At 37.3% G+C, this 24,188-nt stretch overlaps 3 protein-coding genes across 4 annotated transcripts; all 3 read left to right on the top strand.

Moving 5' to 3' along the window:
• Window positions 1-402: 402 nt before the first annotated feature.
• Window positions 403-5,775, top strand: LOC144059370 (cilia- and flagella-associated protein 99-like). 2 transcript variants are annotated; one of them, XM_077578412.1, is made up of 15 exons: window positions 403-828; window positions 1,256-1,400; window positions 1,481-1,575; window positions 1,645-1,751; window positions 1,824-1,986; window positions 2,109-2,189; window positions 2,261-2,329; window positions 2,403-2,489; window positions 2,558-2,643; window positions 2,942-3,146; window positions 3,233-3,377; window positions 3,471-3,622; window positions 4,710-4,915; window positions 5,001-5,190; window positions 5,271-5,775. In XM_077578412.1, exons 1-15 carry the CDS (start codon window positions 715-717, stop codon window positions 5,376-5,378), a joined length of 1,953 nt encoding a protein of 650 aa, XP_077434538.1. In that variant the 5' UTR covers window positions 403-714; the 3' UTR covers window positions 5,379-5,775. The 2 variants fall into 2 exon arrangements, with proteins under 2 accessions (XP_077434538.1, XP_077434546.1); XM_077578420.1 differs by lacking the exon at window positions 5,271-5,775 and having other exon boundaries at window positions 4,985-5,183.
• A 1,093-nt stretch (window positions 5,776-6,868) lies between these two features.
• On the top strand, window positions 6,869-14,962 carry LOC144063913 (cilia- and flagella-associated protein 99-like). Its single transcript, XM_077585903.1, has 15 exons — window positions 6,869-7,100; window positions 7,285-7,429; window positions 7,509-7,603; window positions 7,684-7,790; window positions 7,875-8,052; window positions 8,200-8,280; window positions 9,288-9,356; window positions 10,570-10,653; window positions 10,746-10,840; window positions 10,952-11,156; window positions 12,076-12,217; window positions 12,292-12,443; window positions 12,503-12,708; window positions 14,550-14,745; window positions 14,843-14,962. Exons 1-15 carry the CDS (start codon window positions 6,987-6,989, stop codon window positions 14,960-14,962), a joined length of 1,989 nt encoding a protein of 662 aa, XP_077442029.1. The 5' UTR covers window positions 6,869-6,986.
• A 923-nt stretch (window positions 14,963-15,885) lies between these two features.
• Window positions 15,886-23,878, top strand: LOC144061447 (uncharacterized). The gene is made up of 9 exons (XM_077581935.1): window positions 15,886-16,071; window positions 18,490-18,663; window positions 18,738-18,876; window positions 20,346-20,434; window positions 20,598-20,661; window positions 20,874-20,962; window positions 21,048-21,160; window positions 22,955-23,111; window positions 23,295-23,878. Exons 1-9 carry the CDS (start codon window positions 16,023-16,025, stop codon window positions 23,450-23,452), a joined length of 1,032 nt encoding a protein of 343 aa, XP_077438061.1. The 5' UTR covers window positions 15,886-16,022; the 3' UTR covers window positions 23,453-23,878.
• The last annotated feature ends 310 nt before the right edge of the window (window positions 23,879-24,188 follow it).

The following is a 24,188-nucleotide window of genomic DNA, read 5'->3' as shown; positions in this document are numbered from 1 at the left end:
ACTTTTTTTCTTGAAACTACATGATATTTTAATTATTTGTGTGAACACTACGCTGAGACAATGTTTTTGTGTACAGTATAGGCTCAATGGAAATCAGATTAGTTTAATCAGATTTAAGCAGACAGACGATACATTGTGAGACTCAGTGGTCAAAACCCGTTTGCATGTGTTTTTAGTAATCAGCTTTTCTCTTCTAAAGGCCAGTAAAATGAAGGCCCCTAGCTTTTCTCTAAATAGAATTGAGGCTTATAGTATTCCCTTGCACATGTATTCCTTTGTTTAACAGGGCGATGTGGCATGTTTATGGTTAATTTAGACAATGTAAATTCCAATATAACGGGAAGGCAGCACACCTACGTCACAACACATGACGTAATTTTTGTTATGGCAGAGAATGTTGACATCAGTTCAAAAACCGATGCATTCAAATTGTGAAATGATTATAATGTTAAAATAAAACGATTTCAAATGGTCGGTAATTGTACAAACAAACAATTGCCTTTCACATGTGTTTTCTAAGGTGCTAGATTGTCGCTACGCAACCCGTCACCCTGGCAACGAAAGGAAAACAAGCAGACTAAACGGCTTTCAGATCTCGTGGCCTTTTTTTTTAGACACGGTTATATTTAATGTAAATTATACATTGTTTGGCATCTCGTGATCAATTGCTCCTCTCGAGCCTACGTTCTGCACAGCTCTTTGTGTTGGACTAAAATGGCAAAAAGCTATGGATTACTAGTGAAAAAGGCCGTTGCGCTGATTGATGAGTTCCCTGCTAGCAAAAAGACTATAGACGACTTTATTGAAGATGCTTCAAAAGATCTGACGGTAAGCCATTATGATCAGAATCAATTATGGTAAAGTTTTTCACAAGTCCACACGTGCGTCTGTATTTAAATATATATATTTTTAACCAACTATTGACCAATCTAAAGTGTTGACAATTGCTTGCTCTCGTTGAATGATGCCTCTTAGTTAATAGTTGAACATCTTTTTTGTTTTGTTGGTTTTTTGGTCTCCTAGAAAGATTTCAGCCCACACCACTGATATGGACGTTCATATTTTTGGAGCTTAGAATAAACAGAAAAAAAAATAACTAATCCAAAATTAAAAACAAGTCATTACGTATACAAGCATGGATGACAAATTATTTATTAGTTACTTTAAATAAATTTACAAACAAGACATACTAAAAAAATATAATACACAACAATTCTATGTCTCCTCGTGGTTAACGTTACTGCACATTTCCCAGAACATGGAACCTCACCATAAGGAGTTTGTGACCATTGTTGTTTCTGGATGTATCGAGCAAAAGAAGATACTGGACATAATCATCAATTCCTTCTATAGCTATGATGGCAAACTTCTTCCAGCACATTTTCGCAGCCAGTTTGTTGGTAAGTTAATTCAACTGGTTGTTCGAGTTTGAAATGGAAAAAAAAACAATTAAATTGTATTGTATTTTTGTTCCTTTCAGTGATCTGTTATCTCATTATATTCCACTTTGATGACCTTGGACTTGAGGCTTTCAACAACATTGTTAGATCTCTGAACGTTAAGAACATGCATATGGTAAGAATATTGTTGCACTACAAGGTCCAATATGTTCAGTGTATTTTTTAACGTGTACTATTTTTGTAGTTCCTGAAATTCTTCTTTAGTAACCTTACCACTTGGATAGGAGATGAGCTCAATTGTGTCTATGATGTCCCATATGCGAAACCACACTGGATTGACCCACTGCTAAGGTGCTAAAAGCTGCCAAGGAAAACCGCTAATCGAGAATATTTTTGCAGTTTTTAAAGTCTTTTGTCATTTAGGAGGCGCTCTGAGATTGAGATGTTCATAAAGAAGCTTGGAGCTGGTCAGATGCCAAAATCTCCACCCAAAACCACTGAACCTGTAGAGTTCTCTTTTTATAATCGTAAACCACCATCTCGACCACAGCCTGATCTCAGCCCTCCACCAGAAAAATACATGCCGGTAAGAAATGTATTACTGTATTCACTACATTAACTTGTGTGTTTTTATAATAGTCAAAACAGGTTATTGAATTTCACATTGATGAGTTTGTGATGAGTTTACCAATCCTGTGACTTTTGTAGGTGCCAAACAGCATGTACACAATTCCAAAAGAGGTTCAGATATTAGACGAACTCAAGCAAAAGAACCGACAAATGACAGAGGTAGTGCACATTTTCCATTATCTCAAAAATGTATTACATCTTACTGACATCCTTTCTGTTCATCACAAAAGGAGCTGCTGTCAGAGGCTAATTTGACACGATACAAATGTGCAAGACCACAAAAGTCTGAACACACAAAGGTATGGAACGAGCTTCTAATTTTAGCAGAGGGAAACTATTCAACATAACTTATCATTCAAATATGTAACGCAGAAGGTGATTGCCAAGATAAAAGAAGAGTTGGACTCAGAACCTAAGTTCAATTCCGTTTTTAAAAGTCAGCCATGTCCAACTAATAAGGTGAGAATTGCAGCGTTGTGGTTACAAATTCTGCATAATGACATTAACTTGCTCTACATTTGTGTTAGAAAACATGGCCTGTGAAACTCAACAGTACCACAATCTTGCGACAGAGGGCGCTCCATGACCGCAAAGTGGAGGAAGAGCTACAGAGGTAGCTGCTTTCCCAACTTCCCAAGTTTGATTATGATTGGATTTGATGTTGGTAACGTTAGTTACTAATATAGTTTCAAACTAAGTAAACATCGCAATACAAAACAAAATGTAGAATGTGTTAATAATAATATCAGTATGAAATTAACACTTCTATTAGTGGCCTCCACCCCTCTCCACAGCCATTTTAGGTTCACAGGACTTTTTTTTTTTAATTAAATTTAAAACGAAGAAAAAAAAGTTTACATTTTTGTTATTATAATAATACAAATTCTACATACTTTTCTCTTTGTTGGCAGGATAGAGAATCTGGTGGAAGGAGGGTATGAACCAATTTCTTTTCTTCAGTGGCAAAAAGAAATGCGTGACAAAGACCATCAAGAGAAGACAGCAATCATTGATCAGAAGCATGCCATCGCATTCATCCACCATCTTGAGATTGCTATAGACCGCACAAAAGCAACAGAACGCAAAAAGAACACCATTCGACTCCAAAAACAAGAGGTGGATGCACTATTCACCATTCACAAAAGACACATTGCTTTTATATGCTCAATTTTCACATGTCTGTTTTCATGACTTTCTTGCAGGAGTCTCAATTTAAACTAAAAACTGCACAGAAACGAATGCAGGCGGCAAACCAAAAGAAAGATTTGGTGCATCAAGTGTCAGAGAACTGCATAAAGAACCCCAAAGAAGCAAAGGAGAAGATGAAGAATTTCAATCAAAATGTCGGTAAGTACCTTCATGATATAAAGTGCAAAGCACATTGATCAATTGAATAGTGTTCCCTATTCAAGACAATATATTTTGATTCCCTCACAACAGTAAAGCGAGTCTCAGAGCGTAGTCAAGAACTCCTTCGTCAAGCCCAGAAGGAAGTGCAAGCAGAGCGCGACAGGAAGTTTCAAGCCATCAGCGAACTCCACACAATTGAATATTTTCCTCTGATTAGGCTCAAATATTTTGATGACACAGAGGTGAGTGTGAGGGCAGACAGATGTCAATTTCCAAGATATTTTTCCATGTCGCTGTTCTGTATAACTGACACGGAAGGTTGGTCAAACTAGTCGACCCAATAAAATTCCACTTTTGCCGGTACGACCAGAGCTGGGAGCCAACTGTAATCCAATCGTTTATTTCCGCAAATATTACATTCGTCGTGTTCTTTTTTTCAGCCTTGGAACAGGGTCTCGGCCATCTTGTCTGTGGAATTCGTCTTTCTAAACCACTGTCAAATATATAACTGTAGATGGCGGCATTGAATGTCTATAAAGTAGGGCTGGGTTTAAAAAAATAAAAATAATCAATATCTACTCGATTTTCCTTTTTTGAGCCTGATATCGATTCATAAAACCATGAAGCAATTATTTTAATCTCTTTTTCATAAATTCATAAGCTAATTGAATATTAAAAGCTGTTTTTTTTTTAATCTTACTGTTTTCTTGAAATTTACTGTGCACGTGAATTTTCTTACATTTATGAAAGAGCTGACTTATTGCACTTTAAGACAATTGAGAATCTTTTTAATTTATAATTATTGAATTAGAATTATGAAAATATTTTTATCTCATCCTTGCTGGTGTCAATGTTTGTTTAACACTTAAGTAATTATAACACGTATTACTTTCATCAATAAACTAAATCATTGCGTCAGCAAAATTTAATTTGGAATTTAATGTTTGTGGACTTTTTATCACATCCTTGATATTTAAGAAGAATTAATGTTCCATTAACAACATCGTATTGAAGTGAATTGAATCGAATCGGGAAAAATCTCAATTTGATCAAACTGAACTCTTGTGAATCGAAATCGAATCAATTGAGGAAATTAGAATCGATAACCAGCCCTACTATAAACAGTATATGTGATGGTGGTTTTCAGACAGTGTGTCACAATCGAGAGAGAAAATGATGCAGTTCAGTAGGTAAATAGCAAACAATAACAACATCGTGAAACAGGCAAATGTTTGATTATCCATTGCAATTGCGACGTGGTCATTTTGTAAGATGGGCTAAAAATACAATGAAAGTTGACATTGTGTCACAGCTCACCTCTTGTATCAGGGTGCAGGTCACGAGCTGCTCGGAGAGATGTCCCACGCCGAGCTGAAGGAGCGTCTGTTCCTCATGAAGGAAGAAGATATGAATGAGCAACAGAAGAAACGAGACTTTATCCTAGAGGAGAAACAGGAAAAGCGGAGGCTGTTGTTGGAGGAAATGGACAACATGCATTTTCAAAGTAGAGTTATGGAAATGACTGCCATGTTCAGGTCAGCCAAATGTGACGCTTTGACTGATGAACCCAGCTTAATGACTTGAGATGTATACATAAAGTGTAGTTATGTGACATTACAGGAAAGAAGACGAAAGGCAAGACAAGTTTAGATTGCAGCAGACTCGAGAGGAGAGAGGCACGTCACTACAAAAGAAGTTGGAAGACAAAAAGCATGAATATCAAAAATTGAAGAAAAATCTCAGCTACAAGGCCAAACCTTCAAAGCAGGCGGCAACAAACACTCTTAAAAACACAGTGACCCACAACAAAGTGAGTATGACGTCCGTATTGGTAAATGACCGGCTGGATGTGCTCCTACAATCTCATTTTTGTGTGTCTTGTTTTGATAGGCTAGACGGAAGAAAATAAACTGGGAAGATTTGGAGCACAGCTTAGAAGAGTACATCGAGAGAACAGACTCTCAAGTTGTATCTCAGAGGGAGACACTCCAAAAATAAATATCCACAAAATGCCCATTTGGTATTTAGGTCTTTAGACACATTCATCCTCAGAGCCTTCAGGTTGGACGGAATTTTTGTCCTGCTCGGCCTCCAGCTAACACCTCAGTCTGGTCTTCTCAATGAATGTAGTACATGACTAGTATGCACTGTGATCATCTTTCCCTACTGGGGATTAATGAACATTTTTAGTAGGTAGATGGAAATGTAACTACTGGATAATTTGTATTCACACGTATTGGATGTAGTAATAGTGATCTGAATGCTAATTGTCATAAATAAATAAAAATCATTCACTACTATTGACGGCTATCAATGTCACTGATGCACTGTAGAGAGTTAGCAGAGAATAAACTGCATTGTTTCATTTTATGAATGCAGAATCATAACAATACCGGACACCGTGGTTATTCTGCCATCTAGTGGAAGGACATTCAATTTCTCTGTCACGTATACGTTGCTGGCATTGATACTTGAATAAAAACACGTTTTTGTTGAGAATAAATATTTTTTGGACCAATTAACTGACACTGGGTAGTTTCCCGCAGCGCACCTGATGATGTTTCACGTAAAACAGTGCCATTGCACACTGGTTGGGAATTACTCGGAAAACTAAGCTACAGCATAATTGGGGGGTTCACGGTTTACACTCCCCATTGTACATTTTTGCCTAGGGCTGGCCATGAATACAGTACAGGCAAATATAAACGTGTTTTGAGGGCAGCAGGCTTTCGCTAATTCATGCTCGGCTGGGATTTTACAGTACAGAAAGACACTAAGACAGAAACTGCGTAAGTAATATGGTGGTGGATGTTTAGTACAATTTGACATTTAGTGCAAGCAATAACCAATAATAATACATGATAAATAAATAAATAAATAAATAAATAAATAAAAGCGTTTAAGCCCTTACCTTCGAACCGAGCCGTCTGCCCGCCATCTGGCCAATAGGATGCGTTTGCGACTTGATTTAAGTGGTCCCTGAACGTCTCGTAGAATTATTCTTATTGATCACAATGGGTCACTTGCCTACGATGCAGGTTGGCGTGGGTTCGCTTCCCCGCCTGGTAGACCATGTTGTTATATGTGCGTTTGTGTGAGTGAGTTGGGGAAGAAAAAAACAAACAACGTATTGATCATAATGACGTATTCGTATCTTTACTACCTGCCTGAATCGACCTCTGACCGGACACTTCTAAAGTTGACGACATGCACGTACGACTTTCCCATGTCGTGATGCATTCGCTGTCACAACGTCAGTCAGTCACTCCGGATGATTTAACGAAAATAAAAATAACAAACCCTAAGAGTTTTCCCATTTAAAAAGATTTATAATCCGCTTAGATTGTGTACAGTGCCACGAATGGATGTTTACACATAAAAATGGCGCGTAGACGAATTTGCAATTGAGCTCGAGGCCAGCGCAAACTTTTGTGAATACGTCACAATGAATACGTAATATGACCCGCTATTTTTAAGCGTACCGGACACCGCCTGGACATTGGATGCGTGTCGTCACGTCTTAATACATTCCGTCAGTCGTTACGTGACATAGTTTGCGATTTTAACTGTTGAGGAATTCAACACAAGTTTGTGTTGCTGTGCAAAATGGCGAAAGGCAATGGAGAACTTGTGAAGGAGGCCATTTTTCTTCTCGACAAGTTCACTGCAGGGAGAATGAGTTTGGATGACTTTATGGAAGATGCGGCTAAGGATCTGCAGGTAAAGTAATGTGATGATGTAATCAACAACAAGGCTGTCATAAACATATAAACATGACATGAAGGAGTACAAAAAGTCAACGTTTTATAGTTGATCAAATTACCAGTTTGCTGCATGGATGTGTCAACTAAAAGTAGTCGTATTACTAGTTTTGGATAGCATCATTGCTGGATTCATTTTGTAGGACATGGAACCTGGTTCCATGAAGTACATTCTTGACCTCGTCTCTGGATGCATCGAGTACAAGAAGTTATTGGATATAGTCATCAATCCTTTCTTTGGCCAGGGTGGCAAACTAATATCCAAACGATATCACAACCATTTTGTTGGTAAGTTTAAACAACTTCACATTTGATGCCATTTTAAACATGAAAAATCGTATTGTTAGTGTATTTCTGTTGTTTTTAGTCATCTGTTATCTCACCATATTCCACTTTGATGACCTTGGACTGAAGGCTTTCAGCGACATTGTCAGATCTCTGGACATCAAAAACATGCACAATGTAAGAATGCTGTTGCATTGAAATGATAATCAATTATGGCCCAAAGTGTACATTCTATTATATAATGTGCTTGATTTTAGTTCCTGAGTTTCTTCTTTATGAACCTCACCACTTGGATACAAGATGAGTGGAATCGTGTTTATGATGTTTCGTATGTGAAGGACCACTGGATTGACCCTCTGCTCAGGTAACAAAAGGAATCAATGAAAACATTGAATGCCATAGTTTCAAGGCATGAATCACAAAGCTGTTGATAACTTTTCTTCTGTAGGAAGCGCTCTGAGATTGAGACACTCATGGAGAAGCTTGCTGCCAAAGTGTCTGAAGGGATGCGGTTACGGAAAGCTCCGCCCAAAACTACTGACCTTATGGAGTTCTCCTTTGTCAAACATCGACCATCATCTTCACGTCAGCCTCAGCTCAGCCCTCTGCCGGATAAACACAAACAAGTCAACCCCATTTGTAGTTATTAGTAAAATTTAATTCATGTAAACTTCCATGGATGCATGTACTTTTTCGATAAAACAATCAGGACATGTTATTGACCTTCACAATGATAGTTGGTGATGGATGTTCCACTCGTGCAATGTTTGCAGGTACCCAGCAGCACTTACAGGACTCCAAAATTAATCCAGATCTTAGAAGAAATAAAGCAAAGGAACCATGAAATGGCCGAGGTACAACAGTAGAAATGTATAAAAGAGATACATTAAAGGCATTCATCCATTAACTCATTCTCTGCCATTGACGGCTATAGACGTCAAAAATTATTTTTAACTATTTCTATTAGTTTAACATTTTTTCCCACTTTTGTTAACAAAAGTATGCAAAGCTAGATTTTTTTTTGTGTATTAGAACATATATAAAATTTGTGATTAATCGTGAGTTAACTAGTGAAGTCATGCGATTAATTACGTTTAAAAATTGTAATGGCCCGATGCCCCTAATTTTTATTAAATTTTTCTTTAAAAAAATAAACATTCTTAATTTTTTTTTATACAATTAAAAAAAAAATTGTGAGTTAACTAGTGAAGTCATGCGATTAATTACGTTTAAAAATTGTAATGGCCCGATGCCCCTAATTTTTAATAATTTTTTCTTAAAAAAAATAAACATTCTTATTTTTTTTATACAATAAAAAAAATTTAATAATCGTGAGTTAACTAGTGAGGTCATGCGATTAATTACGATTACAAATTTTAATTGCCTGATGCCCCCAATTTTAAATAATCTTTTCTTAAAAAAAAAAAAAAAATATATATATATATACAATTTTAATTAAAAAAAAATATTATTATAAAATTGTAATTATTTAATTATTGTTATTATTGTTATTATTTATTTAATTTTAATTATTTTAAATAATATTTTCTTAAAAAATTAATAAATAAATACATTTTTAATTAAAAAAAATAATTATTAAAAATTAGGGGGGTCAGGCCATTACAATTTTTAAACATAATTAATCGCATGACTTCACTAGTTAACTCACGATTAATCACAAATTTTATATCTGTTCTAAATGTACAAAAAAAAAATCAAGATTTTTATACTCTTGTTAACAAAAACTGAGACAAAAAAATTTAACTAATAAAAATAGTTAAAATGTTTTTTGGACGTCTATAGCTGTCAATGGCAGTGAATGAGTTAATTGTACTGACTTCCTGTATGTTGTTGGCTGAAGGAGCTGCTGTATGAGGTTAATACGAAGCAGTTCGGATTTGCAAGACCAAGAAGAACTGATTGCACACAGGTATGGTGGACCCACTTCCAATACAACACATATATGGAGTTGCAGTTGCATGGTGAAAAAATACGCCCATGCATGCCATAATGACACATGTTTAACATTTGCATATATTATCAGATATACATTATTTCAGTATCTCACAAAAGTGAGTAGGTCCCTCACTTTTTCCATAAATATCTTACTATATAATTTCATGGTACATCACTGAGTCAGTGTTCAGCTTGTGTAAAAACTGTCATTTGACTGTTGCTCTCAAAATAACAAAACACAGCCATAAGCAAAAGTGAGTACACCCCACAGTGAAAATGCCAGGTCAGAGAGAGAGAGAGACAAAGAGAGTGAATGAATAATGGCCAAAATATAATGACACTTAAGGTGTTCTCATTTTGTTGACAGTGGTTAAGACATTATAGGCTGTGTGTTGAGTTTTGAGGTTGTTGTACATTTACGCTGCTAAACAAGCTGTACATTGACTAGTGTCATTTGTTACGTGTTTTCCACTAAAAATAGACATTAAAATGTGAGGGGTGTGAGTAACTCAGTCATGTTGTACAATTTAAGGTGCCTATATAATGCATATTTTATGTAAAGAGTATATTTGTTAATTTTATATCAGTATTTGACTCTTTTTTTTCTATAATTATATATAGCAGCTAACTGTTAACCTGATTTTGCCACTCTCTGCAGTTTTGTACATTGCAGCGATAGCAAGCGTATTGTTAATTAAACATTTCTTGACAATAATATGTTATATGTGACTTCACTAGTCTAAACATGACATTCTGATTTAGTGATTAATATTACATTTGTGGGATAAGAGTTATGAAGCAAAATCCAGCCGTTTTTATCCGTCTCAGGGGGCGGCCATTTTGCCACTTGCTGTTGACGGAAGATAACATCAAAGCTGCTCAGGGCTCAGGCAGCAACCAATCACAGCTCACCTGTTTGTTTTTTTTTAAGCTGAGCTGTGATTGGTTTTTACCTGAGACCCGAGCAACTGTGATGTCATTTTCACTCCACAGCAAGTGGCAAAATGGCCGACTTCTGATATTGATAAAAATTGCTGGATTTTAATCATATTTCACTAATGTAACATTAATCAGAATGCCATATTTAGACTAGTGGGGCTGCATAGAACATACTATTGTCTTTAAAAAAAATTCTAAATGCTTTTTTGCATCATTGATCATTTTCATTATATACGTTTGGAATGCAGCGACTGATGTACCAGTTAAGAGAAGGTTTGGACTCAGGACAGAATTTTGACCCATTTAAGGCACCTCCCCCTCCCATTGCTAAGGTGAGAAGTTATTGTTTTAGTTATTCCGCAGTTTTTACCTGAATCTTTGCGCAAGTGTTCAGTGCAATGTTATTTTGCTGCACATTTTCCAGGATTCACAGGACACTGTTCCTATCAAACTCAATAGGGCAGCCATGCTGAGGCGGCGGGTGCTACATGACCGCCACGTGCAGGACAAGCTGCAGAGGTGAGTTGGGAACAGACATTAATTAACAGATGAGTTAAATGCAACATTATATCATACCAGATGTGTATCTGTAGATTTTGTCAAAAACGTTTTCTTACCCTATTTATATAGAATAGAGAGTCTGGTGGAAGGTGCAAATGAGCCTTCAGTTTTTCTACTGAAGGAGAAGGAAATGTGCGCGAAAGACCATCAGCAGTATTTGGCAAAGATTGAGCAGAAGCATGCCAGTGTCATTCTCAGCCATTGGGAGGCCGTTTTGGCCCGTGCACAAATAGCGGAACGTAACAAGAAGGCTGCTCGGCTCAAAAGAGATGAGGTGGGTAAACATCTAGTAAGAGAACAGCAACAAACATTGGAGACCTCCAAAGTTGAACTCTAGCTATTGTGTGATGTTGATGGACCTTCATGTTGTTCTACTTTGTCAATTTCTAACAAATGTCTCAGGAAATCAGTGAATCAACTTGTTCCAGGCTCATATTGGTGCCATTATAAATAAATAAACCCTTTATTGACTGAACATGCAAATAGTTTAAGTATAACTTTTACATTTTACAATCACCCTTTTTTTTCCTTAGAATTTTTTTTCAATTCCATTTTTGTTTAGTGACGTATACAGTGTGATTTTTCTAATGTAAAATTATTTGTCCCTTGAGTCAGTACTAGGGGTGTGCCAAAAAATAGATTCTCATAAGAATCGCGATTCTCATTTAGTGTGATTCAGAATCGATTTTAAATGTCCCGAAATCGATTTTATTTAAATCATTTTATACTGTCTTGCTTTTGTCTGCGTGTGCCTTTATTTGGAGCGCTGTTCATGTTGTACCCGATTTGGCCACTGAGGGGTAGTGTGGTTCCCCGCGGTCTAATACACTGTTAAGTTGTAGCCGCATTAGTGAGAAGAAGGAAAAAGTCGCAATCAAGTTATTCCAATAGAAGTTGTTTTTTTGCAGCGTGGAGCCATTCTTTTGAGTGATAAAAGTGCCGCGACTAGCGCGCTAATTATCATTAGCGAGTCAGACTGGAGTAGATCATTACAATTCCTTGCACATCTATAGATTGAAGCAAAAATCATTGTCAATCAAATCATTTTGAATCAAAAAACGCCCTTAATCGAAAATCGATTCCGAATTGAATCGCAGACCCAAAAAATTGGAATCAAATAGAATCGTGAGACAGTCAAAGATTCCCACCCCTAGTCAGTACAGTAATATGAACATTATTCACTTTTTTTGCAGACAGTTAAGCGAACTCAGCAAAAGGTCCAGAGAAAGTTGGAGGAAGAAAAAGAAAAAAAAGACTTAGTACAACAAGTGGCAGAGGGTCACAGTAACTCCCAAAAAGCCACAGAGAGGATGAAGAAATGCAGGCAGAGTGCTGGTACGCACCTTCACGTCACACCATTTCTTCCTGATTTCTGATTATAACGAATCTATTTAATTGCGACACCATAGTCAAAGAATTTGTAGCGCACCATCAAGAGATTGTTCATCAAGCACACGAGGAAGCAAAGGAAGCACTTAACAAGAAGATGGAACTCATCAGTGAAATCCACGCCATGGAATGTTTCCCTAACGTCCGAAGCAACATGTTCGACAACACACAGGTAAGTCAACGAGGAAGATTGATTTAAGATAACGTGTCACAGTTTGCCTTTCGTGTCAGATTGCAGGTCACGAGCTGCTCGTGGAGATGTCCCACACTGAGCTGAAGGAGCGTCTGTTGCTCATGAAGGAAGCGGAGGTGATTGAACAGCAGAAGAAGCGAGACTACATCCACAGGGAGAATCAGAAGAAGAAGAAGGTGCTGTTGGAGGACATGCAGAATATCAGCCTCCACACTAAAGCCCTGATCATCGCCAATACGCTCAGGTCGGCTCAATCACGTGACACTGGCTGGTCCATCCGGTCGAAAGACATTAATAGGACCAATATGGTGACAAATTAATACTTATATTGCTTTGTCCTGAGACACAGAAAATAATGGAAAATTAGTTTTCAGTGGTTCACTATATCACCTGTAATGGAGGAAATAATTTGTAAGAAAAGGAGGCATTGCGAAAACTGCTAGCAAGAATTTTATGTCGCCTTACTTCACTAATCCCTCCCCTCTCAGCCAAAGCCACGCCCCTAATGTTGCATTCGAGGATGGTCAGAAGTCGGAATTATCCCAGTTGGATTTTCTCACTTCCGACCTGAAAGCGTTTGAGGCGAAAGTAAACAACCAAAAAAGCAGACAGTGATAAAATTATTATTTTTTTGGTCCTCAAAACACATTTTGACCTCCAGCAAACTTGCCTTCTCGCAATAAATCAAATGGAAGAGGAACAACAACAAAAAAGGTAAATATTATGCATTTATCATTTTATAAGCATTCCATATAGTTCATTGTATCATTTCATGCAGCGGCATACTGTCACGTACGTTGCGTTATGTGAAGTTATGTCGAATATTTATGAATGAAGAAAGCTATCTAGTTTTATTCTCCAGTAAATTGTGTTATACTGTTCACTATTACCATTAAGGGGCATTCCCCTGCACACTTCCTGGTATGAAGTTGGAAAAGTCCAACTTCCTGCTTCCCTCGAATGCAGCATTAGGCCTGTATGTTTTAAGCCAGTGGTTCTCAACCCTGGTCCTCGAGTACTTCTATCCAGCCTGTTTTCCATGTCTCCCTCAGCCAACACAGCTGAGGATCGTTATCATGCTTCATGCAGAGCTTGCTGATTGGCTGAGCTGTTTGAAACACCTGTGTTGGAGACATAGAAAACAGGCTGGATAGGATAGGTTGAGAACCACTGTTTTAGGCCACTGTCAAGCTAGAAGACCCATTCACAATTAACTCATTCACTGCCATTGACGGCTATAGACGTCAAAAATTCATTTGAACTATTTCTATCAGTTTAACATATTTTTCCACTTTGGTTAACAAGAGTATGCAAACCTAGATTTTTTTTGTTGTACATTTAGAACAGATATAAAATTTGTGACTAATCGTGAGTTAACTAGTGAAGTCATGCGATTAACTACGATAAAAAAAATTAATTACCTGACGCCCCTAATTTTTTAATAATCTTTTTTTTTTTATCTGTTCTAAATGTACAGTAAACAAAATGTATAGGTTTTCATATTCATGTTAACAAAAGTGGAAAAAATGGGGCCATTACCATTTTTAAACATAATTAATCGCATGACTTAACTAGTTAACTCACGATTATTATTTTTTTTAATTGTATAAAAAAAAATTAAGAATGTTTATTTATTTAAAGAAAAAATTATTAAAAATTAGGGGCGTCGGGCCATTACAATTTTTAAACGTAATTAATCGCATGACTTCACTAGTTAACTCACGATTAATCACAAATTTTATATATGTTCTAATACAAAAAAAAAAAATCTAGGTTTGCATACTTTTGTTAACAAAAGTGAAAAAAAATGTTGAACTAATAGAAATAGTTCAAATGAATTTTTGACGTCTATAGCCGTCAATGGCAGTGAATGAGTTCTTCTTTAGTGGTCTTTATTAAGCCCTTATTCCACTGAGGGGCGAACGTTTGCGACACTAGCGATTGTTTGTGAACATTGAACAAAAGGAAAGGAGCTTTTAATGCAAGATTTGACAGTGCATAACTGTTTATACTTCATGCTGTCTGCAATTGAGTAAACAAATGGCTTGTTTAAAGCAATGACTGATCACATTTGGTGCGCTGCAGAAAAGCGGAGGAGAAGCAATCCAAGCTGCAATTGCAGAACACGGTAGTCCAGGACAAAAAAGCCTTGGTTCTGCAAAAGAAGATCGAAGAGGTGAAGAAGGAGTGTCAAAAACTGAAGAAAAATGAAAACAACCAGGCCAAACCATCAAAGCAGGCGGCAGCTCACCCCGATGGAGCCACAGAGACCCACGGCAAAGTCTGTGTGAAATCCGCAACAATAAATGACTTGTTGTCTACGCTTGACGTCGTCATGGTCACAGCAAATAATGTCTTTTTATGTTATGTTTTGATAGGATGGATTGAAGAAAATAAACTGGGAGGACTTGGAGCAGTGCCTGGAGCAGTACATCGAGAGGAAAGACCCTCACGTTGTTTCTCAGAGAGGAAGGCACTCAAGAAATATATTCAATTGATGTATTTGCATATCATTAAATGCAGGCAGATTCCAACCAAATTGCTATGTTAAAGGTTTTCTTAAGCTGTAAGCTTCTTTTAGCAAAATCATACAAGGGAAGCTAATATTTACAAGCTGAAAGTAGTTTGCAACGAACCAACAAAATATTATTTTTTTTTTAAATAACTCAGTCAACACATTTTTTTTAACAAGGCCCTGGACATTTTGTAAATGTAATTTACAATGGCCGATTAATCTTTTTAAGTGCAACTATCTAAAAAAATCATTCACTGCCATTGAGGGCTATAGACGTAAAAAAAAATCATTCATATTAGTTTAGAACTTTTTTCCACTTTTGTTAACAAGAGTATGAAAACCTAGGAAAAAAAATATAATACATTTAGAATAGATATAAAATTTGTGATTAATTGTAAGTTAACTATTGATGTCATGTGATTAATTACAATTGAAAATATTTTTTTATTTATTTTATTTTTTATTTTTTTATAATGTTTTCTTTTCTTAAAAAAAAAAGATTATTTAAAAAAAAACTACTCTTGTTAACAAAAGTGGGGAATTTTTTTTTTAACTCATACAAATTGACATTTATAGGGGTCAATGGCAGTGAATGAGTTAATTATACACAGAAAGTTGTCATCACCTATTTCACCATCTATGCGTCACATTTCCTACACAAAATGAACCACGCCTCCGTGTGTTGAAATCTTCAATACAGTATTCTTAGATTATCCTCAAACTGCTGTAAAAAAAATAAATAAAGCATGACGTGTGCATGGCGAAGGCGCCTCTAATGGATTTATCTTGCTCATTAGCACTCCTGGTGGAAGCCTCGCATAAAAACCACATCCAACCAGTTTTCCACCCCCTTTTTCCCTTCTAAGCAAAATCACATGATGTGTATTTTGTCATATGACGCCAATGAGAGGACTTGTCCCACCTCAAGCGAGCTTCACTCAGACACAAAAAAAACAACAAAGTTGTCAGTGGTTTGTCAGGGACGCGATGATGCTGTAGATGAACTTTGAAGAGGAGAAGAGTTGTGGACCATCAAGAGGAGGATGGACCGTTGGCCACCTCTGCCCCTGATCTCTGCCTTTTGCTTCATTGGTGAGTATTCAAGAATTGGAAACATGTGCAATATACTTGTTTGTATAGACATTTATGGTCATTACATTCGGTATTTTCCACATTCGTTCAGTTCTGTTCTGAAACGTTTTTTTTTATGCTTTACAATCTTTATTTCATTTTTAACAAAGCCCAATTATGAACATCAAACAATGGGAAATGAAATCCCTCAATGTTCTCTCGATTTGCCTCATTTCTCGCTGCTGTTTATGAATATAGATGTATATTTTGAGACTTGTTGCCAATCCAGTTCTGGCTCCAAATCACATGACCCCCGCCTCTCTCTGAATAACTGCTTTTTTTAGAGGAAGACGGCTTCCACACAAGCACATGGCTAATGTGATTACTCACACAATGTGCGCTCTTGTCTCGCTAATGCATTTATAATACACCTGCTGGCCCCACTTTCCCGCACAGATGCCGCTTTAAACGGAAAACAACACTTTTTTATTATTATATATATATATTTTTTAGCAAACTATGTCTAAGTAGTGGCACAGGTAGTGTAATGCGATAGTGGTGGATTTGATCCAGGTGCAGGCAGACAGATTCTGTGATGTCGTTGTATTCATTCATAAACCTTCTGAATCAATTTAGAAATCAATTCACTGAATGCATTATTATTATTATTATGATCATCTTTAATGAATTTTTTAAATAGCATTCAGTTGACTGCGGCACAACTGGTTGTCAGGCACAGAAACATGATTGGGAGTGGAAGGCGGTCTCCAACTGCCCACTTTACAATTACATTTCCTTATAAACGTACAATCTAAAAATACAAAAAAAATCTTTGTGTGCGCTAATTTCCTGCATGTACTCCAGCGAGCGAGTCCATTATGCTTTCGCCATGTAGACTGCATGCCTCACCTGTGTTGATTTTAAAGGGAGTGAAAGGAGCCGCTTCAATTGGCCAGGAATGAAATCAGCTGTGTTCACTCCCACAGCGGTGCAAAAAGAATTTAACTCTACCCATGTGCACAATTAAGCTGCAGGTCTGTACTTTGCTGGTCATGAAAATACGGTCCATGCACTTTAAGGTGCAGTTTTCCCCTTCTTATGTTAGCAAGCTGAATCATACAGGGTAATGTCAGGGGGGTCAAACTCATTTTCGTCACGGGTAGTTGGGGTTTCCCTCAAATGTAAAATCACCCCATCATAATGACTACATGCACATAAACGACTAAAACATATACGTATAGTAAGCTCACAGGCATTTTTACTCTAAAACAAGTAAACAAGTAACAAGTAAAAAACAAGTAAAATTTTAACTTGGAAGCGAGTCAAATATTCAGAGTAAATTTTACTCAAAGTATTTTTACTGTGTACAAGAGAATTGGCCCATCACGTGACAAAAACCTTGTAAAGTTTTTTCACTCAGAAATTCTAAGTAAATGTTAGAAGGATTTTTTTGGGAGTACATTTTACTAGTTTATTTAAAATAAAATAAAAAAAGTTACACAAGGGTTGAGGAACGAACTCACTACCTTCAGCTTGGGAGACGGCCACTCTACCACCTGAGCTATGCCACTCCTGCTGTTTGCTAATATCCAAAAAGAGATCAAAAACATCTTGGAGGTACAAAGATTCCAGCTGACACAAGCAATATACTAACACACAGTAGGAGCAGCGTGGCTCAGGGAGTAGATTGGCTGTCTCCCAATCTGAAGTTGTGGGTTTGTTCTTCAACCCTTGAGTCACTTTACCTTTTTTTTTTTTAAATGAACTACACTATAAAAAGAAAATTGTTGAGCCAACTTTGAAAAATCACTTCAATCGGTAACACATGATTGAATTAAGTTAGTCCAAAGTGAATATATTAAATGTAATCACTTATGAGTTCATTTAACTTAATCTATTTACCCGGATTAATCCAAAGTGACTCCATTTCAAAGTATTAAGTTTAATGAACTCATTATTAATTAAACTTAACATATTCACTTTGGACTAGCTTAATTCAATCGTGTGTTACCGATTGAAGAGATGAACTCACACAAAATGGAAAAGTGTGCTGTGGTCTGACGAGTCCACATTTCAAACTGTTTTTAGAAAGCATGGATAGTGTGGCTTTGTGATGAAAGTCAGATCAACCTCTTGCTAGCAGATCTCATGGCTAGATGTTGATGTTTCATTTAAAAGGTCATTAAATGTGTTAAACAAAAGATAAGCAGTTTGTTTTTGCGTGTTTATCGTTATTTTTGGCACACTGTCACAGCCCTTGCAAAAGCACTTTTATGTAATGTATTTTTCATCACGTTTGGCTGGCAACCATGACAACGATTTGGCCCGCAATGAAAATAAGTGTGACACTCCTGATTTAGTCAATTGATTGTGTTGACAGCACTGAGTCACCCTCCTCCATACTCAAAAGTCACACACCAACATATTTTTGTGTCGCAGGCATGGTGATGAGTCAGACCACGCCCACTCCTGCTGCCCCGGCCAGCACTCTGGCGGCGAACGTCACTGCTCCGACGCCAACTTCTGCTCCCGTCAGCAGCACCACCACCAGCTGCTCCGCGTTCAACATTTCCAACTGTGAGCCCTGTGCACCCGGATCGCAGTACGACAATGGTGAGTGAAGTAGCTCAAAAGTTTTTTGGGGAGCGGTCCGGAAGAGCTGATGCGATTGGACTTTCTATCCCTAGGCACCCTGCTGTGCGCGTGCTGCTCTAACCCTGGGCTGTGTCTATTTCCTGGAGCTTGTCTCCCGTGCACCGTTGGCTTTTACCAACCACTGGCTGGACAGCAACAGTGCTTGCCCTGTAGACAGGGCTTCTACACAAAGTAAGACCTTTGGCGGGGCATTGGGGGCGGCTTTCCATTTTGTGTTTAATACAGAGCAGTGATACAAAACAAGCACAGCAGGACTATTTAAGTATTAAGTCAGCCAAATAAATGACTTCAAACATTATTTGGTTAGATAGAAAGGTTGTGAACCGATTTGTTAGTAAACCAAAGTTCCACCTTGATTGTGCCATTTTACTTCACTTAACTGGAACTGTTGAGTCAGAAGCTGTAACTCAAGTCATTGCTCGCAAGTCAAGGCAAAAACTGGCTGATCACAAAACTCGCAAATCGAGGCACTTCTATCAAATATAACCCAACCCAACTTTTTGAGTTATTTAACCCATAAAGTTGCGTCAAATTAAATTAATAACCCACAAAGCAACCCAGTTTTGGGGGTTGATTTGCGGATTATACACTTAACCCAACATTTGAGGTTAATTGAATAACCCGAATGAATTGAGTCAAAAATTTAGGGACCAAACTTTCTGAGTTATTTACCCCACCAAAATGTTGGCTCAAAGTAAATTAAAAGCCCATAAAGCAACCCAATTTTTGGGGTTGTTTTGTGGATTGTTCAAGTGATTCAACTTTTTGGGTTCATTTAATAACCCAATTGAATTGTGTTAAAAATTAACTGACCAAACTTTTTGAGTTATTTACCTCAAAATGTTGGATCAAATTACATTAAAAGGCCATAAAGCAACCCGATTTGGGGGGGTTGTTTTCCGGGTTATTCTTGTGACTCAACTTTTTGGGTTAATTTAATAACCCAATTGAATTGGGTTAAAAATGAACTAACCCAACTTTGAGTTATTTAACCCAAAAGGTTGCATCAAATTAAATTAATAACCCATAAAGCAACCCAATTTTGTGGGTTATTCATGTGACTCAACTTTTTGGTTAATTTAATAACCCAATTGAATTGGGTTAAAAATGAACCGACCCAACTTTATAAGTTATTTAACACAAAAGGTTGGGTCAAATTAAATGAGTAATCCACAAAGCAACCTAATTATATGGGTTGTTTTGTGGGTTATTCATTTACAACTTTTAGCTAAATCGAATAACCCAAAAAGTTGGGTGAGTTTCTTTTTGACCCAATTTTGTGGGTTATTTTTGACCCAACTGTTTTTAGAGTGCAACTTTTTCATTGGCCTAGGGAGTAGCCAGTCGCTATTGAGCCACATGAATTCTGCCTGGCAACAAGTGGCTAATGTAAATGTGAGCAGGATAAATCATACTGAACAAGTCACAGAACCCTGAAAAAATAATACTCCAGCCCTACAAGATTCCATTTGCTCCAGGAGCATTTCATGTCAATGCTCATGTACAATGTGTCAAATTTAAAATGACAATACAGTTAGTTGATTCTTATGTTCATTTTAAAGACAAGACATTGTATTTTGATCCACTTAAGTACTATAATAAGGAAAATGAAATGCATGTCCTTGTTTGTTTTACCACAGTTTTACTGGGAGCCCACTGTGTCACCCCTGCCCACCTGGATCCTTCAACAACAACACTGGTGCAGAGATCTGTGCAAGTTGCTCCCCGGGTGGGTTGATCACGACAGAACTATTACTAGCTATTTATCGTGCAGAGACATTGTATTGTTCATAGATAGCCACCTACACTGCAATGTCAGCTTTTGCATTCAAGTATTTCTTTCGTGGCCCATGCACGATTTGAATTAATGAGCGTGACTGTGCTTCTTCCAGGTTTCTTCTCCTCACTGCACAGTTCCACTTCGTGTGCTCCGTGTTCAAGAGGGAGTTTTTGCAAGTAAGTCTCTGCCTTTCAAATGCAAAACATTTATAATCGGTGTGTGAAGATTCGCTATCAGCGTCAGTCTTTGAAAAATCAATTGGAGCATCACATGCTTCCAGTGTGCAGTACAGTAGATTGCGTGGGAATCGTGCAAAGGTGACTTTGAGTTCTGCTCACAGCTCAGTGTTGTCAACCGGAGTATTCAAAATATCATTTTTTCCTGACAGCTCCTCTGGGTGCTCGCAATGCCAGACGTGTCCCGGGGGGTCAGAGGCGCTCCAGACTGCGGCAAAAGATTGCACTCCGTGCCGGCCAGGTATGATTCTGTCGATGAGCACTGCGGTCCATAATAGACAGTAGGCGGCTTTAATAGTTGATGTGATGTTTCTGATTTTGGACAGGCATGCATAAGGCTGCTCATCAGACAATGTGTCAGATCTGCAGCAGTGGCTCCTTCCAGATCCACTGGGGCCAAGAGAGCTGTGATGTCTGCCCAGAAGACCACTACTGTCCAGTCAGTACTTTGCCTTCTCCTTTTGAGTTCATCACAAAATTGACTACACATTGAGAGACTCTAGTATTATGATCACTTGCACACTTTAGCGAGAACCAATACAAGAGTTGTACCAACAATTCGTTCTTAGAAACTGAACTAGAACTACAGTTCGTGAGGGTCGAGAAGTACTAATCATGCAATTGGCTGGTGACCAGGACACCTAAAGCCAAAAAAACATTCGCACTCAAATTCTAACTGCTATTGTTCAAATTTGTCATATATTTGTAAAAAATTTAAAGGAATTGCAATTTAGGCCCAAGGTTAAATGTATTTACATTTCTGGAAAAAGGGTGTTTGTGCTTTTGTAGTATTCATTATTAATTGTTCCATTTGAGGTTCTTTTTTTTTTTTAAATTCAAAATAATCGGAACTGAAAAATTACAGGTAGACATGGCGGACAAACCACAACTAATTTACCGTATCTGATGAGATGATAAGACTGATTATCATCCGGACTGATATTCAGTATTTTGACGAATATCAGCCTTTTTGATAAATTTGTTGCCTGATAACAGATCCATTTAAAACTGTTAACTTCAGGGAACTATTTAATTAAAATTTCAGTTAACTTCAAAAGAGATGCTGCTGATCTGTAGGGATGTAACGATAACGGCAATATCGTGATATCGCGGTATTAAAACTGCCACAATATATCTTCGTCCTCATGTCACGATATTAAAAGCAGCACATCTGTTAAAAAAGTCAGGTTGATTTCCATTTGTGCAGTTCTAGCACATTCTGGTGGCTAGTTTTTTTAGTGCCGTTTAATTTTCACAAGGCATGTTTTGGCCCTTCTATGTTTAAATTCCACACTAATCGTCATTTGAAGGGGAACGTAATATGCTTGTGAACCGAGTCAATATGTGGAGGGAACTCAATGTGTGCATGCATTAGCAACTAAGTGCCTCAATATTATGTGTTATTAGGATTTTAGGTTGTTTATATGCATTGCCGTAATGTACAAAAGCACAATATTGTGTTTTTTTTTTAGTATGACCTCTTTTTTTTTTTTTTACAATATTGTGACCTTCTTTTGTATCGCTAACCTCCCCACAATATCGTGATCATTATCATATCGTGACCTTCATATCGTGATAATTTTGTATCCTGATGTTTAGATATGGTTACAATCCCTACTGATCTGTACCTTCTGTTTTTTGTTTGAAATTAAAACTAACATAAGTAAAAATGAAACATTTCAGATATTTAAATTTTTTAGAAAACATTAGCGAAAACAATAGGGAGCCATTTACTTTTTTTCATATAACTTTTTGAGACATGCTGGTGAACCTAAGAGTGCCCTAAAGCTTTTGTTAGAATTTTAAAACAAAGATATCTATTATCTAAGATTAAATAAAATAAAATAAAAACTCCAAACATTTTACAAATCTGAAAAGTATTTTGCTAAACATTTATTTTGACATATTTTTCCTCTTAATGAAAGTGAATATCGGCTCCAAATATCAGTTATCGGCCTCCTTGACTATTAATTATTGGTACCAGTCCTGAAAAAAAAAAAACATCGGTCTATATCGAGTTAATACTCTGACACTGATAGAGCAAATCCTAAATACTAGATGTGTATATTTAATTGGAACTATACTGCATCATACTGAGAGTTGTTTGTTTTGCAACATAATATTGTTAAATAAATGCTCCTTTCTTTGTACGGGCAGGCACAATTTGTATTGGATTTAATTGTGCAAGTGGTCCTATTGATGTTTATGTTTTTGTTTTTTGTTATGCTTCCAGAGTCCAGACGTGAGCCCCATTCATTGTCCCAGTGACGCCTTCTGTCCAGAGGGCAGCTCTGCTCCAGGCTACTGCATGGAGACTTTCTTTCGCAAAGCGGGAGACACGTGTGAACTGGCTCCAGTCACCATTGCTTTATTAGTAATTGGAGGAGGGGGTAAGTTGTCACCCTGACAGGAACAATGAGGCGTATTCTATTAAAGCTCCACCTATCAGTCTTGTGAAACTTGCAATGTTCCCAAATAAGTATCATGTGTACTGTTCAGTGTGTGTATCAAGATCTCATTAGCCCCCTTAGAGGATTTTAATTGCATCTTCTTCTTTTTTTTTTTGCTTCTAGTGGCTCTACTCTTCATCATTCTGATGGTCCTACGCAAAATGAAAGACACTGATGGGGAACTGAGTGTGTCCCGAGCGCCACTATTAGGCAAAGAGAGGCCTCAAGGTCGCTATTATGGAATTCCATGTGATGCCGAGCCCGTGTATGCTGGCTGGTAAACCAAAAGAGAGCGCAAAAGTGGAAATACTCTACATTTAATCCATTACTGAAACACGTGTTGGCTGTCGTGCGAGACATTCTAGTTTGATAGGTTCACAGTTGTCGAACACTGTCCTTTTGTAAGCGAGCTTATTGGATTAGGAGCGTCATGCTGCAAAAGCAGATGCATGCCAGGACTTGGTGGGAGCCTTTCCTTTCTTATGAAAAGCACTTTTTTTACTGGAATATTTGCTTTCCTTTGCACTCATGTGTTTGTCTGTAGACGTGTAGGTGCAACTACCAGCTTGATGATCAACGACAGCGCACGGAACATGTTGGCTCATTTTTTTTTAATGTATTTCAATGTAATTCTTTGTTTTGTTTAAGTAACCTTTTTTTAAAGATCTTTGTATGTTTTAAAGAAAAATAAATAATCTACAACCTAACATTTAAGCCTTTTTATTTAGTCCAGAAATGTACCTACAGGTGAATAATCCATAAATCCATCCATTTTCCATACTGCTTGACATCATTGGGTAGAAAAAATCTGTCTACACAAAGAAACTAGAAATGCCTGGACAAAGTTTTTTGTAAAATGTCAAAAAGTAATAATGTGATGCTGGAAACACTGATTTAGTCATGCATTTTATCTAAATTAACAGGACCATTTCAGAGGCAGCACTTTTTTTTTTTTTAGTGCAGTGCTGTTTTTTTCATGGCAGATTGTTTTTGGGCATGTGACAGCTGATAAAATTG

Source organism: Vanacampus margaritifer, chromosome 1 (assembly GCF_051991255.1).
Source record: "Vanacampus margaritifer isolate UIUO_Vmar chromosome 1, RoL_Vmar_1.0, whole genome shotgun sequence".
Taxonomy (NCBI): Eukaryota; Metazoa; Chordata; class Actinopteri; order Syngnathiformes; family Syngnathidae; genus Vanacampus; species Vanacampus margaritifer.
Note: the sequence above shows the minus strand (reverse complement) of the source record. Positions and strands in the feature narration are given on the sequence as shown.